Raw genomic sequence first — 18,575 nt, forward strand, 5'->3', positions numbered from 1 at the left:
AAAATTAGTGGTTCAGGCAGTGAGACAAGTTAGTATTAAACCTTTTCTTTACAGGGAGGCTTTGTCAAAACTTTTTTTATGGTGCAACAGCTTCATTTAAATGTTGTTCACAACCATGTTTTAAAATATTGAAACAAGGGACTGACAAGTACACAAATCATGTTTTTATTTATGTTATGAATGCATCTTTCATTTACATCATCATAATAGGTATAGGGTGTTGTACAGTAGAAATATACAGTACAGTAGAAATATAGAATTGATCAATAATAGAGTAGAAAAAAATCATTATAAAAGTAGGAATTGCAGACATACAAAGAATGGAGAAATGATCACAATAAACAGCTTACATTCTAGACTGAACAGGTAACAGTATATTTCAAAAGAGTAGGAACAATCTAAACATTTTTACCACAATGGATGGAATATACAATAATTAGGATAATTATATAAATAATATGCCTTTAGATACATTTTATCTACATCCTTTATGATATTGATGTAAGAAAACATGTTACGTAGATGCCCCCAAAAAATGTATGATTTTAGTTAAAGTAAATAAAAATACCAAATAAAATCAAGAAGCATTGAAATTTTAGCTTAATGAGTATTTTTTTTTAAACAAAGTATACTTCTACATCTCAAAATATATATACAGTATAAATACAGGACATCAAGCGTGGGCATGAAAGAAGACTTTGAGAGTAACACAACATTAATGAATGTAAATTAATTAGGATTTTAGATTGAAACTTCATCTTGGTAATCAATAAAAGTGAATCATGGTGAGCTAGGATTCAGGGGGACTTTAAAGTGGGAAAAGATAGTAGGGTTGATTTACTTCAGTAGTGTCTGTTTACTTTCAAAAGTGTATGTTTACTGAGCTTTGGAAATAAGCTCAAGCTGTATTCACTTTAAATACCCGATCAAGTGCCTGAGAAATAAGAACAGAATTCACTTGCACCTGATTGGATGAATAAAGTGAACACAGTTTCATTTTATCTTCTAACTGAACATAACAAGTTCTAGTCATAGTAAATTAACCCCATTAAGTGAAAGATGGGATTTGGTGCACTTTTATAATGTAATGTGCCAAACCTTTTATAGGGGTTGACTGGGGAATATAGGCAAGTAAATGTTAATAACCCAAGTGTCCCAACTAATTTCATTTTGCTGTTGGGAAGCAAATGTTTATTGGGTTCTTAATGCTACCTGTGTTCCCATTAGTAAGATTCCCTGTAACTGCATAGAAAATGAAAGGAAATATCCAAAAAGGGTACCCAGGCAGTGATTAAAAACCTGAAAAAAGCTAAAATTCTGCCCCACCCTATATTATATCTAAGGCCGCGTACACACGCGCGGACTGTTCGCCCAACTTTGTCCGTCCAACAGTTTCGGCAAACAGTCCGCTCAAACTTAGCATGGACGGACATGGCCACACACGACGGACGAACAGTTTGCTGAAACCGTGCGCGATGACGTTTCGGCACGCACGACGGATCGAAAATTTCGACGTCCAATACACTGCAATGCAACCTTCCGACGTGGAAATCCTTTCTGAGCATGCGCGAGACTTAGTTGGCCGAACAAGCCTACACACGAGCGAACAGTCCGCTGAAACCTTGTTTCAGCGGACAGTTTTTCGGAATTTCCGTAAGACCTTGTTCGGCCAACTGTCCGCTGAAACTGTCCGCTGAAGCCCCACACACGAGCGGACTGTCCGCCCAAACACTGTTCAGCGGACAAGGTTGGGCGAACAGTCCGCCCGTGTGTACGCGGCCTAAGACTTAAAAGATAAAGTTTTAGTTGGAATTTTCATTTTTTTTTTTTTTTTTTTTTGCTTCTCCCACAAAAGCCTCTAACTAGTCCTCATTCCTGCTAAGCTTATCTGCCCTAACAACCCCAAACCCAGCTTCTTAATTACCTCCTTCGCAATTTTATCTTCCCCTCATACAGAACCTCATACCTTCTGCCCCTGCAGACCTCATAGACATGTATGGAGTTGTACTAGGACATATTTCCAGAGTACAAATATAGCGAGTCTCAGTGAGCAGGTGTGGTCAGTGCCTAAAAGGATTTGTGCCCAAAACAACAGGACTCCCCCACTGTCAGAACACACTGACTAGTGTTGGATGTGCTGATCAAAGCAACATTTTCCAACAAGCCAGTTAAAGTGGTTGTAAACCCTTACAACCAACTTTGACCTACAGATAAGCCTAGATTAAGGCTTACCTGTAGGTCCAAGAAATATCTCCTAAACCTACCTTTAGGAGATATTTGCCGAAAGACAGGCACCAATGTCTATGGTGCATGCGCTGTAGACAGTGGCGCGCAGGCGCACTGAGCACGCCACTGTCAACGGAGATATGCCGCAAGTGGCGGCTCCCGTGCGCATGCGCGGGAGTGACGTCAACGCGGCTTCGCCGAATGAGAAGTCAATTTAATCAACTCATCTCGGTGGGCCTCGCCGCTCTGCCGCTGTCATTCGGCGAAGCCGCGATGACGTCACTCCCGCGCATGCGCACGGGAGCCGCCACTCGCGGCATATCGCCGTTGACCGCGGCGGAGCAGCGAGACCCACCGAGAAGATGGATGTGCCGTACTACAGGGGACAGCGGTGACTTCGCTGGCTCCTGTGTCAGGTAAGTGACACATAATGGACTACTATGCGATGCATAGTAGTCCATTATGCTTTACCTTTGCAGGGAATGAAAGAGGAAGTAAACCCATCAGGGTTTATTTCCTGTTTAATGAGCAGCCGATCGATAAATCAACTTCTTATGAATGGCAACAGCCATACATGGATCAAAATTCATCAATGTTTTATTAAACCTGTCATGTTTTGATACATGTATGGCCTGATTAAGATACTAGGGTAATAATCTTAGTGCAGGTTAGTTCAGGAGGATCGGGTTGAGGTTGTTTAATGGATTTGGATAGGAAAAGTACAGTTCTTTTTTAAGAGTCCCATACACATAGGCTTTCAAATAGTATGAAACTATTACTCAAACCCTCCTAACCTTCTTTTTCATCATTTAATACATTCTGAGTGACTGTGGAAAGATCTTTACATATAGATATGGCAAGTAAGAAATGCATACATACAGTATATAACATTAATAAATGATGTAAAAGTCAGTTATTTCAACAAAATATACACGTATTCATTATTGAGTATGTATTTAAAAAAATGTTTATTACAAATGTCGTTTGTTCGATATTCCTGAACGGTGCTTACATTGACCTCCACCACTTTTGATTTCTTTTTTTTTCCCTACATTTTCTGTCTTCTTTACATATAAAGGTAGAATTTTCCATAACAAAACAGAATTTAGGTTGTTACGTGTAGATGGGGGCTGAGGTTTCTGTTATACTGCCCAAGTTTCAAAATAATGGCAGATGTTCACCCATGTATGTTGATTAAATGATGGCCTTCTGAAGATGTGATTATTAAGTACCAGTCTATTTTCCCTGCAGGTTAACAGTCTAAAAAAATGTAAATCCCTGCAACATATTATATACATTCACAAATATAGGTGTTCCCATGCCTTGATAGATTTGAATATATTTGACATGCAACTTACATTTGCTATGCATATATGTGTGTGTGTGTATATATATATATATATATATATATATTATCTCTTGTGCAGACTGTCAGAAAAAGTGTCTGGCGTTTAGCAATAGAGACTTTTCTGTGTATGTGAAAATGCCATAAGAAGACCCTGTCACCAAATTAGAGAGCCCAGAAAAATCAACACACATAATCATTTTAAATGCTCACTTGCAGTGTATGTTCTTGATATAGTGATTGATAGTGATATAGTGACAACTCAAGTTTGATGGGGCTGGGGCTGCTGACATCATATCCTAGATGATGACACACAGCAGCAGCCTCAGGTGCATTTTGATGTCTATACAAGAGAGGCTTTTACAGGTAAATAACATGGTCTTCCAACAGGGTTTTATTAACCCATAATACACCAATTGAAATGAGAGAGAGAATCAAAATATACTGGTGAATCATCACTTTTCATTTGTAAATGTACAAGCTCCAAAGCCATATCTTTAACTCTGATTTCACTGCTTATTAAGATGCTGACCTGGAAGAGGGTACAGGACAGGAAGCAATAATCATTATGATAGCCTTGAAGGCTACACTTTTAAAATTTAGGTCTGTAATAGTAGATTGGTTTACTAAAGGCAAATAGACTGTTTGCAGACAAAAGACACTTTGCATGGGAACGTTCCCTTAGCTTAGTGAATGAGGTTATGTTCATCATTTTCATTATTCAATCATGTGCAAGCAATAATGCCGTTTTTTTAATTAATTTTCCTTGTATGCAATTGGGGATTCTTTGCTATGTGAATTTTCACCACATTCACTTAGCTAGGAAAAATTTATTTTGCAAAGTTAAGCCTATTTGCCTTAATAAATGAACCTCAGTGTGGGTGGCCTCATCAGTTTCCTGTAAAAGCCAAGTTCAACCAAAACCTGAATCCCATGCTCACTTTTTCTAGCTCACATAGACTCTAGTGACAAAATGATAGACTATTCAATTCACTGTTTTCCACTCAAAAATAATATAATTTTAGAGATCAATTGCCTAACATCTTTGTATCTCTTTAGAGTCACCCACCCTTCGTGTTATAACTTGTGACTGATATTTGCTTCAAAAAGATTTTAAATGACCCTTTTTGTTTTATTGAAAAAGCTGCTTCCTGCCCTTTCAGTTAAAGGGTCTAGACTGGCATAGCTGAGTAACAGCCATACCTTTAATCAAAATGTCCTCACATAGATTTGTACAGGAGAGGAAGAGCATTAGACTTTCTAATCAATTGCTGAATGCTGATAACTGAGCCCTAGGTATAACTCTGCAGTTTATTAGACTTTACAAGCATATTCTACACCCTACACAACTACTGTAACAGGAAAGTGGAGATAAGACTATGAAATGCAGATTGTTTAATACAATTTCTATCTGACTGCATATCTATGTGTGACTTTAGCCAGGCTTTAAGGTCTCAGTTATCCTTTATCTGTAAATAAGTAAAAAATCATGAATACAAATTTTGAGAAAATAATAATAATAACAATTTAAAAAAAACTGAAAATCAATATGATGTATCTAATTTAATAACTTCTCATTAGAGGTGTGAGTCATTACGAATTGTCCATCCACATTTTCCTTAAATAACAGGATTTAAGGCGTTAAAAATAACCAGTTCTTTAACTGGTTCAATTATGAAATGATTTAATAGAATGATATGGTGGCTGCCTCCTATTTGTCAATTGGGATATTGTGGATAGTAGTCTGTCTATGGTTCCTATTATAGCAACTCAGTATATACATAGGAAAATGTATGCAACCGATTACATTTCTATAATGCTGCTCATTATAAAATAAATTGCCGTTTATACAGCTCCTAAGAAAGGATTACATATGAAGTTAAGCCTTACACTGAGGTCTTGTAGTTCTTAGTCTGATCCATGTTAAACCCAAGACCTGATGAAATACTATATAAAGACTTTATATCTTCGTAATCATGGTGTGTCTCTAAAATGTGGTGAAGTGATCATTCCTTGTCAAAGTCACAGCTGTTGCGAACATCATCTTTTCTTTCAAATGCAATTTTGAAATTCGCATTTTGTGATGTGATCTGAAATGCTGAACGTGGGAAGTCCAAGCCATCAACAATAAAACTATAAATACCCATAAGTGCACCTGTTGATATTTTGGCAAAAGCCTTCAATGATAGCAGTGATTTATGAGTATGTGAATGTACGGCTTCTGATTTATCAGCCATGTTGGCTGTCACAATGCCGGCATAACCTCAAAATATCCAGCCAAAAGAGAGGGAGGATGAATGTTCAGCTACTGGAGATATTCTAAGCATTTAAATCAGTTGATCCTACAAGAACAGTGAATTTATCCTGCCTATTAAATTAGGTCTTCAGGGAGTCCTACCAGTCTCATAGACATGCTTGACAGGCTGGTCTGCAGTAGGCTGAGGTAACGATGAAGCAGCAGGGGAAGACTGGGTTCTGGACACAGGCCGATGTTTTTCTAATCCTGCCATGCCAACTGTATCCATCTGAGCCTGGTAGACTTGAAATTGGTTGATACGCTGATGGTCCGAGAACTGTAGTTGCCAAGAAAACAGCACAGCAGAAAGAAACATGAGAGGGGATCAAGTAAAAGACACTGAGAGAAACATGTCAACAAATTAAGTTCATTAGGTCAGGCCTGTTATAAACGGTGTAAAAAAAAAATCAGAGCCTCAGTCAATAAATTCATTCAACAGATGTTTTTACACTGACACAAGAGAGTCATTGGGCCTGTGGAATACTAGGTGATTGCAGGAAGCCTGTCAGTTCTCACAGTCTGAGGAAAGCTTTTCCTTGGCCTATATTACCAAAAATATATAAATCTTAGAAATAACTAAAACTAAGTATACAAATACAAGAGGTAAAAACAACAAATTACTTTTTCTTTTTTATCTTTTACAAATACTAATAAAAATGACTTACAGAAATCTGGCTTTAAAGTGGATAGTGTGACATTACAAGACATATAGCCATATACACTGAAGAAAAAACAAGATTAATTGACAGGTGAAGAATTAGTGTTAATCTGTGATTTCCTAGAAACACAGCTGTCATTTGGACAGCTACTGTATGAATCCTAAGTGATTTTGATTTTATATTTCACTTTGTGATATAATTGTCAAATTGAAAATAAACTGTAAAAGCTAGTATTAGATTCCAGTAAGAAGCTGTGCAAACTCTGCTGTAATTTGGTTTTGGTAACTAACTAGGCATGTAATGTCCAACATTGAAAATACCCTTTGTGAGTTAACCTACAGTTTCAAGTTAGGGGCAAAGCAGCTGAACCAGGAGACATTATTGAAAGAAATGTATATCTGGCAATTTAGAAAAAAAGTATCCTATTTCTCTAAATCCGTTATCTGTGATTTCCAACCTGCAGATCGGGAATACCCGTTGTTACTAAGTATGAAAAATTATATGTCTCCTCTCCTAGTCAATCCTATCCCCATACAGCTAGAACACACTGAGGGAACACACAATTAACCCCTTGATCGCCCTTAGTGTTAACCCCTTCCCTGCCACAGTACTTAGTGCATTTTGGTCCCAAAAAAGTGTAAAAAATGTCCGATCTGTCCGTCACAATGTCGCAGTACCAGTAAAAATTGCAGATCACTGCCATTACTAGTAAAATAAAAAATAAAAAAATGCCATAAATCTTTCCTATAGTTTGCAGATGCTATAACTTTTGCACAAACAAATCAATATATGCTTATTGTGATTTTTTTAGCAAAAATATATTTTTTTTAAAAATGTGGGGGTATTTATTATAGCAAAATGTAAAAAATATATATTTTTTTTTCAAAATGTACACTCTTATTTTGTTTATAGCGCAAAAAATAAAAACCACAGAGGTGATCAAATACCACCAAAAGAAAGCTCAATTTGTGTGGGCAAAAAGGACACAAATTTAGTTTGGGTACAGCGTCGCATGACAGTTAAAATGACTCAGTGCCAAATTTTAAAAAGTGCTCTGGTCAGGAAGGGGGTAAAATCTTAGCCCTTGTAAACACGGTCAGAAATTCCGACGGAATGTTTCCTATCGGACCGTTTTGTCGGAATATCCGACGGACCAAGTTTTCCAACTTGACGGTAAAATTTTCCGACAAAATGCTCCTATCGGACATACTCAGATCAAAGTGCCACGCATGCTCAGATCAAATTCCTATACCAAAGCTATTGGCTACTAGCCTGAACGTAGTCCCATCGTAACGAAATAACGTCATCACGTTATGTACAATCGGATGTTCCGACAACTTAGTCCGACCGTGTGTATGCAACATCACTTCCGGACCTCTTCCAGAATTAATCCGTCGGAATTACTCTGACGGATTTGGTTGTGGGAATCTCCGACCGTGTGTACAACGGCTTATGGGGCTGACTTGGTTAAGCATCATTAAAATTACTGCTCCTAAAAAAAAAAGATTGTTTTTGAATTTTTTTTTTTTTTACATTGATACATGTCCTCCAGGGTGGTACACAAACTCTCATACCCCTTTTATGGCCAATTACTTGCATATAAGCATTTTTGATTTTTCCTGTTCAGCTCCCATAGACTTCAAAGGGGGTTCGCTGCTTGGGTTAGAACCCTTTCCCTGTTCTGGAGTTCTGCTGCAAGCCGTACAGGGAGTATTAGCCCATCTCTACCTGTGACATAGCAAAAGTCTGAGAATACTTCCCCTCACTTTCCTCTAGGTCTCACTTTGACTTTCCTTTAGGTCACAGATTGGCTTTTGCTAGTTAATTTTTTTTTTATTAATTAATATTTTCCTTACTTTCTTACTTGGTTATAATTAATTGTTATAATAAATTTTGGTTTAGGAGCATCATACAGTGGATATAAAAAGTCTACACACCCAATGTCAGGTTTCTGTGATGGAAAAAAATATGAGTTAAATGATTTCAAAACTTTTTCCCCCTTAATGTGACCCATAAACTGTACAACTCAGTTGAACAACAAACTGAAATCTTTTAGGTGGAGGGAAGTAAAAATGAAAACTAAAATAATATGGCTGCATAAGTGTGCATACCCTTAAACTAATACTTTATTGAAGCACCTTTTGATTTTTTTACAGCACTCAGTCTTTTTGGGAATGAATCTATTAGCATGGCACATCTTGACTTGACAATATTTGTCCACTCTTCTTTGCAAAAACACTCCAAATCTGTCAGATTGCGAGGGCATCTCTTGTGCACAGCCCTCTTCAGATCACTCTTCAGATCACCCCACACATTTTCAATCGGATTCAGGTCTGGGCTTTGGCTGGGCCATTACAAAACTTTAATCTTTTTCTGGTGAAACCATTCCTTTGTTGATTTGGATGTATGCATTGGGTTGTTGTCAGGCTGAAAGATGAAGTTCCTCTTCATGTTCACCTTTCTAGCAAAAGCCTGAAGGTTTTGTGCCAATATTGACTGGTATTTGGAACTGTTCATAATTCCCTCTATCTTGACTAAGGCCCCTGTTCCAGCTAAAGAAAAACAGCCCCAAAGCATACCACCACCATGCTTCACTGTGTGTATGGTATTCTTTTGGTGATGTGCAGTCTTGTTTTTGCGCCAAACATATCATTTGAAATTATGGCCAAAAAGTTCAACCTTGGTTTCATTAGACCATAACACATTTTCCCACATGCTTTTGGGAGACTCCAGATGTGTTTTTGCAAAATTTAGCTGGGTTTGGATGTTTTTCTACGTAAGACAAGGCTTCCGTCTTGCCACTCTACCCCATAGCCCAGACATATGAAGAATACGGAGATTGCTGTCACATGTACCACACAGCCAGTACTTGCCAGATATTCCTGCAGCTCCTTTAATGTTGCTGTAGGCCTCCCTCCCTAACTAGTTATTTTGTAGGGACATACCGTTCTTGGTAACGTCACTGTTGTGCCATATTTTCTCCACTTGATGATGACTGTCTTTACTGTGTTCCATTGTATGTATATGGAAATAGTTTTGTACCCTTCTCCTGACTTATACCTTTTAACAATGAGATCCCTCTGATGCTTGTGAAGCTCTCTGTGGACCATGACTTATACAACAAGAAAATGTCAGGAAAGACCTACTAGAACAGCTGAACTTTATTTGGGGTTAATCAGAGGTACTTTAAATTATGGCAGGTACTGACTCATATTTAATATAAGTTTGATTCTGAACACAGCTACATCCCCAGTTATAAGAGGGTGTGCACACATATGCAACCATATTATTTTATTTTTCCTTTCCCCCTAATTGATTTCAGTTTGCTTTTCAATTGAGTTGTACAGTTTATAGGTCACATTAAAGGTGGAAAAAGTTCTGAAATGATTTACTGTATCTTTGTCTATTTTTTTTTTCATATCACAGAAACCTGATATTAACAGGGGTGTGTACACTTTTATATCAACTGTATGTGTGGACAGTAGTTTTTATGGGGTCTGTAGGGAACACAAATGAACACATACCCCATGCAGCTAAATAAAGAGTATTTTTTTCACTGTTACAGAAAAAAAAGAAAGAAGTATAATACAGGCTACTACGCTACTAGACTACATGCAACACTTTAGATCACATGTACACAACAAAGTGTATTTTTTTACACTAAAAATATGAAGGAGTATTGTGCTCACTGCATTAACTAGGTAATATTTGTAGGCCTCATTGGTAAACCTGATCCTACATTTGGAAACTAAAAAATGTGTATTTCCCCACGCTACCGCACCTCTATTTGAATCACACAAACAGAATACTCATTGATTGCTGCCAGCACTGACATGTGTTACCACACCCACCCACTGAAATTCTGTTACAAACAAAGTGCAATGCAATCTATGTGCAAACTATAACAAAATATATACATGTACACACTACTACAGGAAGTATATTTATGTGTATCTGCAAATTTTAACCTTTCACAAACACATTTTTTTACTGGCTGAAAAATAATGTGCACATAAGTCCATTTAAATTAGAGACATGCATGCTTATTAATGTGCAGTAACCACTTGCCAACCAGCTCATGCCAATATACCTCAGCAAAGTGGCATGTTCCCGCAAAACTCTGTATGGGTAAGTTGTCCCTTTTTATACCCATAGCAGGCGTGTGTGCGCCCGCTGCGAGGTGGGGGACAAAATGCGAATGGCTGGCGGCCGTGATTGCCGCCGGCCACTCACGTTGCAGGCACGATAGCCAGCATGGGAATTTGTGGGTGTAAACACACAAATCTATGTTCTGACAGGGGAGGAGATACAGATCGTCTGTTGCTACTAAGTAGAAACAATGATCTCCTCCTCTAGTCAGTCCTATCCCCGCACAGTTAGAAACACACCTAGGGTGTAATCAGTGCATTTTATAGATCACTGTGTAAATGTCAGTGGTCCCAAAAATGTGTACAAAATGTCCAATCTGTCTGCCGCAATGTCACAGTAACGCTAAAAGTCGCAGATCGCCGACATTACTAGTTAAAAAAAATAATAATAAAAATTCCAGAAAAATGCCAAAAATCTTTCTCATTGTTTGTAAATGCTATAACTTTTGTGCAAACCAATCAATAAACGCAATTTTTTTTTACCAAAAATATGTAGAAGAATATATATTGGCCTAAACTGATGAAAAAATGTGTTTTTAAAAACATTTTTGGGGATATTTATTATAGCAAAATTGAAAAAATATATATTTTTTCAAAATTGTCGCTCTTTTTTTGTTTATAGTGCAAAAAAAATGCAGAGGTGATCAAATACCACCGAAAGAAAGCTCTATTTGTGGGAAAAAAAGGACCTCAATTTTGTTCAGGTACAGCATCGCATGACTGCGCAATTGTCAGTTAAAGCGAGGCAGTGCCATATCGCAAAACATGGCCTGGTCATTAAGCAGAAAACCGTCTGGTCTTTAAGTGGTTAAACATTCAGAATAAAGTGTTCAAAAGCACCACAGCCATGACACATACCACATGCCAAAAATCCAAATTTAAGTACTATATAATGGGATTTTTATATACAGCTTACCTGTAAAATCCTTTTCTTGAGAGTACATCACGGGACACAGGAGCTTCATTACATAGTGGGTTATATAGGCACCTCTGGTGATTGGACACTGGTTGACCCCACTTAAGGAGAATTCCTCCCCTATATAACCCCTCCCATATGGCAGGCACCTCAGTTTTGTAGCAAAGCAATAAGAAACCCCGTAAAACCCAAGAGGGGCGGGAGCCCTGTGTCCTGTGATGTAATCTCAAGAAAATGATTTTACAGGTAAGCTGCATATAAAAATCCCATTTTCTTGATCATACATCACGGGACACAGGAGCTTCATTACATAGTGGGATGTCCCAAAGCAATGCTCAGATTGAGGGGAGGGAGACACAGATCATAATTATAGACCGCCAGGGATCAGAGGACCTAAACTGCAGCCTGCAGTACACTGCGCCCGAAGGCGATATCCTCTTGCCCTCTGACATCCACCTGATAGAATCTGGTGAATGTGTGGACTGATGACCAAGTTGCAGCCTTACAGATCTGAGCCAGGGAGGCCTGGTGATGCACTGCCCAAGATGCACTTACAGCCCTCGTTGAGTGCGCTTTCACTTGAAAAGGAGGAATCTTCCCGTTTACACTATAGGCCTGAGAAATAACCTGTCTAATCCACCTTGAGAGAGTGGATTTTGACGCCGCCTGGCCCTTCCTAGGGCCTTCTGGCAAAATAAACAAGCAATCAGTTTTCCTTATCTGAGCAGTTGCTTGAAGATATATACTGATTGCTCTAACCACATCCAAAGTGTGCAAAGATTCTTCTTCTGCAGACTGTGGGTCCGGAAAAAAGGATTGTAGGATTACGTCTTGATTCTAATGGAATCCCGAAACCACTTTAGGTAGAAAGGACCTGTTGGGACGCATGACCACCCGGTCCTTATGAATAATTAGATACAGCTCCTTGCTGGAGAGAGCTGCTAGCTCTGATACTCTTCTAGCCGTGGATATGGCTACCAAGAAGACCAATTTTTTAGTCAGGAGAACTAATGAAGCCAAATGCAAAGGTTCAAATGGTTGACCCTGCAAAGTCGAGAGAACCAAATTCAGATCCCATGGGCATACCGGAGGTTTGACTGGCGGTCTTAACCGCATGACCCCCTGGATGAAAGCCCGCACCAGGGAATGCGATGCAAGTGGCTTCTGAAAAAACACTGACAGGGCCGAAATCTGCACCTTGATAGTGCTTATGGCCAAATTCATTTCTAGGCCTGACTGAAGAAAGGCCAAGATCCTGCTAATGACATACTTTCTAGGATGCCATTTCCTGAGTTCACACCAGGAAACATATGCCCTCCAGATTTTGTAATGAATAAGCCTGGAGGCCGGCTTTCTGGCATTAACCAGAGTAGAAAGGACTGGCCCCGAAAGGCCACGGTCTCTCAGAATGTGGGTCTCAGCAGCCAAACCGTCAAATTCAGACTGTGTAAAGCAGGATGGTAAATTGGACCCTGTGAGAGCAGATGTGGCCGGAGAGGGAGGATCCACGGCCTGCCTACTGCCAACTTCATGATCTCTGCGTACCCCGGTCGCCTGGGCCAAGCCGGGGCCACCAAAAGGACCAATTTTTTTTCTCCCTCTTGACTCTTCCCAGTAACCGCGACAGAAGCGGGCTCAGGGGGAAGACATAGATCAGATTGTACTCCCAGGGAACTGTCAGAGCATCTGACCCCCGAGCAAGTGTATCTCTTGTCCTTGACACAAAATTGTCCAGTTTCCTGTTGAACCTGGATGCAAACAGATCTACGTCTGGAGTACCCCACCTGTGACATATGTTCCGAAACACGTCGGGGTGCAGAGCCCATTCTCCTGGGCACAACTGCTGGCGGCTCAGAAAATCCGCCTGCCAATTTTCCACTCCTGGAATGAAGACTGCAGAAAGACATGGAACATGCTTTTCTGCCCAGACAAGTATGCGATTCACCTCTTTATGGGCCACCAGACTCCTGGTACCACCCTGGTGATTGATATAAACCACTGCTGTGGCATTGTCGGACTAAACCCGAACAGGGAGACCTCGTAGTCTGTAAGACCACTTTATAAGAGCCATATAAACTGCCCGGATCTCCAAGACATTTATGGGCAATAGCCTCTCGATCGCAGACCATTTCCCCTGCGAGCATGTCTCCTCCAACACTGCTCCCCAGCCCGTCAGGCTGGCATCTGTCGTGATAATCTTCCATGGAAGAGGAAGAAAAGTTTTGCCCTTCAGCAAATTCTTGGTTTGTAACCACCAGACGAGACTCTTGCGTGTCCCTGGGGACAGACGCATAGGAAGATCCAAGGATTGGGGCTTCCTGTTCCAAGCCGCAAGGACGCATCTTTGCAGAGACCTTGAGTGGAACTGGGCAAATGGGACGGCCTCGAAGGAGGCGACCATTTTCCCCAACAATAGACATGAAGATATGCATCTTTGATGTCTATTGATGCCATAAACTCTCCCCCTTGCAGGGAGGAGACTACAGTGCGGATTGACTGCATTCGGAAGGACCGGACGCGTAAAAACCGGTTCAGATCCTTCAGATCTAGGATAGGTCTGACACTTCCATTTGGCTTCGGAACAGTGAAGAGATTCGAGTAAAATCCTGAACCCTGTTCTTTTGGGTCCACTTCTACTATCCCCCCCTGGGATAGTAAGTGATTCAAGGCCAGAAATAGCGGTTTTTGCTTTACTGGATCCCTGGGGATCCTTGACCTTAGGAAACGAGAAGGTGGAATCTCCTGAAACTCTAGCCTGTAGCCCAGAGATACCGAAGAGATCACCCACTTGTTGCGGATCTCTTCCCGCCAGGCTCCTGCAAACTGCAGGAGCCTTCCCCCCACTCAGCCGAGCAGGGGCGCCCCTTCATAAGGAAGCTTTTGGGTTCTGCTTGGCAGGCTTTCACCCCCCAAGTCTTTTTCTGCCCCTGGGCTCGGCCCTGAGCCTTTCCTGTAGAGAAGGGCTCAGAAGGCCGTCGCCACTGCTTAGAGCTTGATGCTCCGGGAGAGAGAGCACGCCTAAATGAAGGACGCTTGCTCTTTTTGACTGGAAGGAGAGTAGATTTACCTCCTGAGATTTTTTGGACGAATTTGTCTAATTCTTCTCCAAACAAACATTCCCCTTTAAACGGGAACCCAATCAAATGCTTCTTGCATGACAGCTCAGCTGCCCAATTCTTTAGCCATAGGGCCCTTCACATGTGTACCAACATGAGAGACAAACGTGATGCTTGTTGGACAGAATCCAAAATCGCATCAATCATGAAACACAGAATATGAGGCAATTCTGCATAATTTTCTACTTCCTCACTGGGAAGGAGCCCAAGCATCTGCTTAACCTGTTCCTTGAGGAACTGACACAACCGCACGGCTGCGACTGTAGGTTGCACTACAGCGCTAGCCATGGAAAGGAGGCTTTTAATAAGGTTTCCAGCTTTTTATGGATCTTTAAATACCTGCGCATTATCCAAGGGACAAGTCAGGTTTTTAATCACGCAAGAAACAGCCGCATCAACAGATGGGACCCCCCACTTCTTGGTGAAACTTTCCTCCAGAGGATAATGCATAGAAAACCTTTTAGGAGGAGCAAACAGTTTATCAGGATGTCCCCAATCCCCATACAACAATTCTTCCATTAATGATGAATTGGGAAGGAATAGGCAGTCTTTGGGGCTTTCCTGACTCCCAGGGAAGAAACAGAGGACGTAGCGACTTCAGCAGCAGGTATTCTGAATGTGGTATGCACCAATTCAGTACAATACTGCACCTGTTTTCTGAGTGCCTGGGAGGAGGGGACTCTCTCCTCTTCCTCTGATTCATCCGACTGCTCATGATCCCTGTCCCAAGACAGGGATCTCTCCTCATTTTCAGAAGAATCATCTGAGAGAGGAATTTCAGCAGAGGGAGGGGATCTACCCCTTTTCGTGCTATCTTTCAGGGAAGCAGAAATAAAATTCATTATTCTCCCTTCAAAACCCTCCAATGTAGCCCTAAGGGAGTCCTCAGTGACATAAGCCGGAGCTGGGACATTAGGAGAGGCTGCAAAACCTGACAGGGGCACTGACTCGTCTTGAGAGGCTGGCTCCAGTCTTGCAGGTGGGGATGGTAACTTACAGGCAATTTTAGAACCCCTGGACCTAGGTGGTGATTTACCAGTGCCTTTGCTACCCTCTTACGAGAAGACATAGTCCTAAGCTACAAAGCAGAGGTACTAGTACAAGTGCAATCACTGTTGTGCTTAAAGTCTCACAATAAATATATATGCTTAAACTGCACACCCTGATGCTGAGTAGGTGTCTAAGGTTTGCCTGGATCCAATCCCCACGGATGCTTACTGCCCACAGCTCCTGTGTCTCCACTTACAGCCCCCTGACGCTCTGGGCTTTTTAAAACTGCCGCCTGGTGCCTGCGCAGTACAGCGCCGTGCACACTGACGTGCACGGCTCAAAACCACACTCCCCTCCTCCATTAGGCCGGGAACGCGCCCGATGCGCGTGCACGAGGACTGCGGGATCCAGGGGGGGAAAGGAGAACTCCACCGGAGCTGCGTGGGACCCCCAGACTACGTGGGACCCCTGTGTTACCTTGTTGTGGCAGGGACTGCAGTGGAGACGTGAGACAGCCGGAGAACCAGGCTTCACAGCGTATGTACTGAAAGGCATGTAAGTTTGCATCAGGCTGCTCTTACTCCCTCTAGTGGTGGAAACCAGGTAAGACATACAACTACTCAAAATGAAGAAATCCATCATATAATTATATATATAGGATTAACTTCCCTTACCTGTCCTCGCCGCAGGAATTGCTGAAACAGACAAATTCCAGCCTTCACCCATCACGGCGGGCAGTGTTAGCCAACCTTCAGGTTTATCTGGGGCTCTTTCTCGGAAGAGCCTCCTACCTGGATCATGCAAAAGACTCTGCCAGAAACTTTCGTGCGCTCTGTATAAACAGTACACCAAGTCTGGTTTTCCCAGAGCCCAGTCTTCCAATAGGAGAGGACTTACAGGCCAAACCTCGTTTCTTCGGCTGACCAGGCCCGGGTACCATACCATCTTGGGAGTCAAATATCGGCCCGAGGTATGGATCCGGTTTGTTGTAGCCCTTAGGCCCCCGCAGGGACCTGCACAGAGCTAAAGTTTTACGTGACCAACCACCATAGACACTGGCGAAAAAACTGAGGTGACTCCCATATGGGAGAGGTTATATAGGGGAGGAATGCTCCTTAATTGGGGTCAACCAGTGTCCAATCACCAGAGGTGCCTATATAACCCACTATGTAATGAAGCTCCTGTGTCCCGTGATGTATGATCAAGAATATATATATATATATATATATATATATATATATATTCAGGGATTTTTTTATCAGAGAATAGGTGCAATTTTTCCCCCCTTCTGGGTCACCCTTTGTCTCCGCCCCCTGCCCACCTCCTAGCAATGTCCCTTGGTTCCACCCCCTGTCCACCTCCCAGTACCAGCCCTTTAAAGAATAGAGAACCAAGTATTTTTTGGTACTAAGTAGTTTGTATGGAATTTATAAATAAAAGTAAAATAGGTCCTCTGCATCCACCAACAATAGATCCACCCAGCAACAATAGACGAATCCCAGCAACAATAGACCAATCCCAGCAACATTAGACCAATCCCAGCAGCAATAGACACCCCAGCAGCAATAGATTCCCCCAGCAACAATAGACCCCCAAGCAACAATATACCCCCCAGCATAGGTGTGCACAGCCTATGGCATTAGGATGTGCTCTCGGAAGAGCAATGGATAGCGTCAGTAGTTTTTATTTTTATCATTTTACTTTTTACAATTTTTTTTTTTTTAATATATTCTCTTTACAATGTAAGAGCCCCATTAGGGGGCTTTGGTGAAAAATCAGGGGTCTAAACAGGGGGAATCTGTGGCACATGGGGTGATTAGGGTGTGCCCAGGCACACCTGGCACACCCTGTGCACACACCTATGCCCCCCAGCAAAGATAGAAACTCCCAGTTACAATAGAAATTTCCATCTACAATAGAAATCCCTAGTAACAATAGACTCCCTATAACAAAATACCCCCCAACAACAATACTGTAGACCCACTCCAGTAACCATAGACCCCAACAGCAACACTTGATCTCCCAAAAGTCAGTATCAATAGACCCTTCCCTCGACATGAAGATCTCTCCTATCAACAACTTCCCCCCCTCCCAGCAACAATAGATTCTCCTTGCCGGCAGCAATAGACCTCCCCAGCAACAACAGATCCCTCAGCAACCCTTGGCATTATATACATCCAGTGCTGGAGGTGTCAGAACTGCATTCCCCCATGTTCCCACTTAAAAAAAAAAAACATTGTATATGTTAAACATAAAATAATAAATATTTTTGTGACCCCCATATACAATAAGCACTGTTGGTAGGATGGATTTTGAACAGGAGGGACCACCATCAGATTTAAATAAAAAAAATATGCTTTAGAATGTACTGACACCATACCCAGTAATTAAAAACTTTTACTTGGTAGCATTTGAACAGGAATACGTCAAAAACTAGAAGACACAGACCATGATTTACACTGCAAACATTATTTGTGTCACCTTGACAGTGCATACCAGCAGACACACTACAAACACTGAGGTTCAATTCAGGATTGCCCCTGCAGAAACAATTATTGAATCTTCAGCTGAAGCCCAGCTGCAGAAAAATTATGTATGTCACCTTTGCAGTGCCAAAGCAACAGAAAGGGCAGTAGAGGCAGTATGAGATGATAATGGTGGCAAGCCAGTAATGGTGTCAGGAGATGATTAGTGTGTCAGATCAGTAATGATAGAAGATTCTTGTAATGATGGCTTAAGAATGAAGATGGTAATAGTGGCAGAAGTGGGCAACAGGGGCAGTTGTAGCATAATTTTGCAATGCGGAAAGGTATAATAATGTTTTGTGGCCAGATTCAAAGGATAAATATATTCATTACCATTAGCTATGGGGGGGTTAT

General features: G+C 41.3%; 1 protein-coding gene across 7 annotated transcripts in view; it reads right to left on the reverse strand.

The window, feature by feature from the left end:
• Window positions 1-1,813: 1,813 nt before the first annotated feature.
• The window catches only part of HDAC9 (histone deacetylase 9), an 880,403-nt gene continuing 863,641 nt past the window's right edge, over window positions 1,814-18,575 (reverse strand). For all 7 annotated transcript variants that reach the window (XM_077491260.1, XM_077491259.1, XM_077491263.1 and 4 more), the window contains one exon: window positions 1,814-6,144. In XM_077491260.1, the coding sequence (XP_077347386.1) occupies window positions 5,956-6,144 (189 nt within the window). In that variant the 3' untranslated portion in view covers window positions 1,814-5,955. The remainder of the gene's footprint in view (window positions 6,145-18,575) is intronic.

This window comes from Lithobates pipiens, unplaced genomic scaffold (genome assembly GCF_037356315.1).
Source record: "Lithobates pipiens isolate NorthernLeopardFrog02 unplaced genomic scaffold, aLitPip1_a1.2 Scaffold_19, whole genome shotgun sequence".
NCBI lineage: Eukaryota > Metazoa > Chordata > Amphibia > Anura > Ranidae > Lithobates > Lithobates pipiens.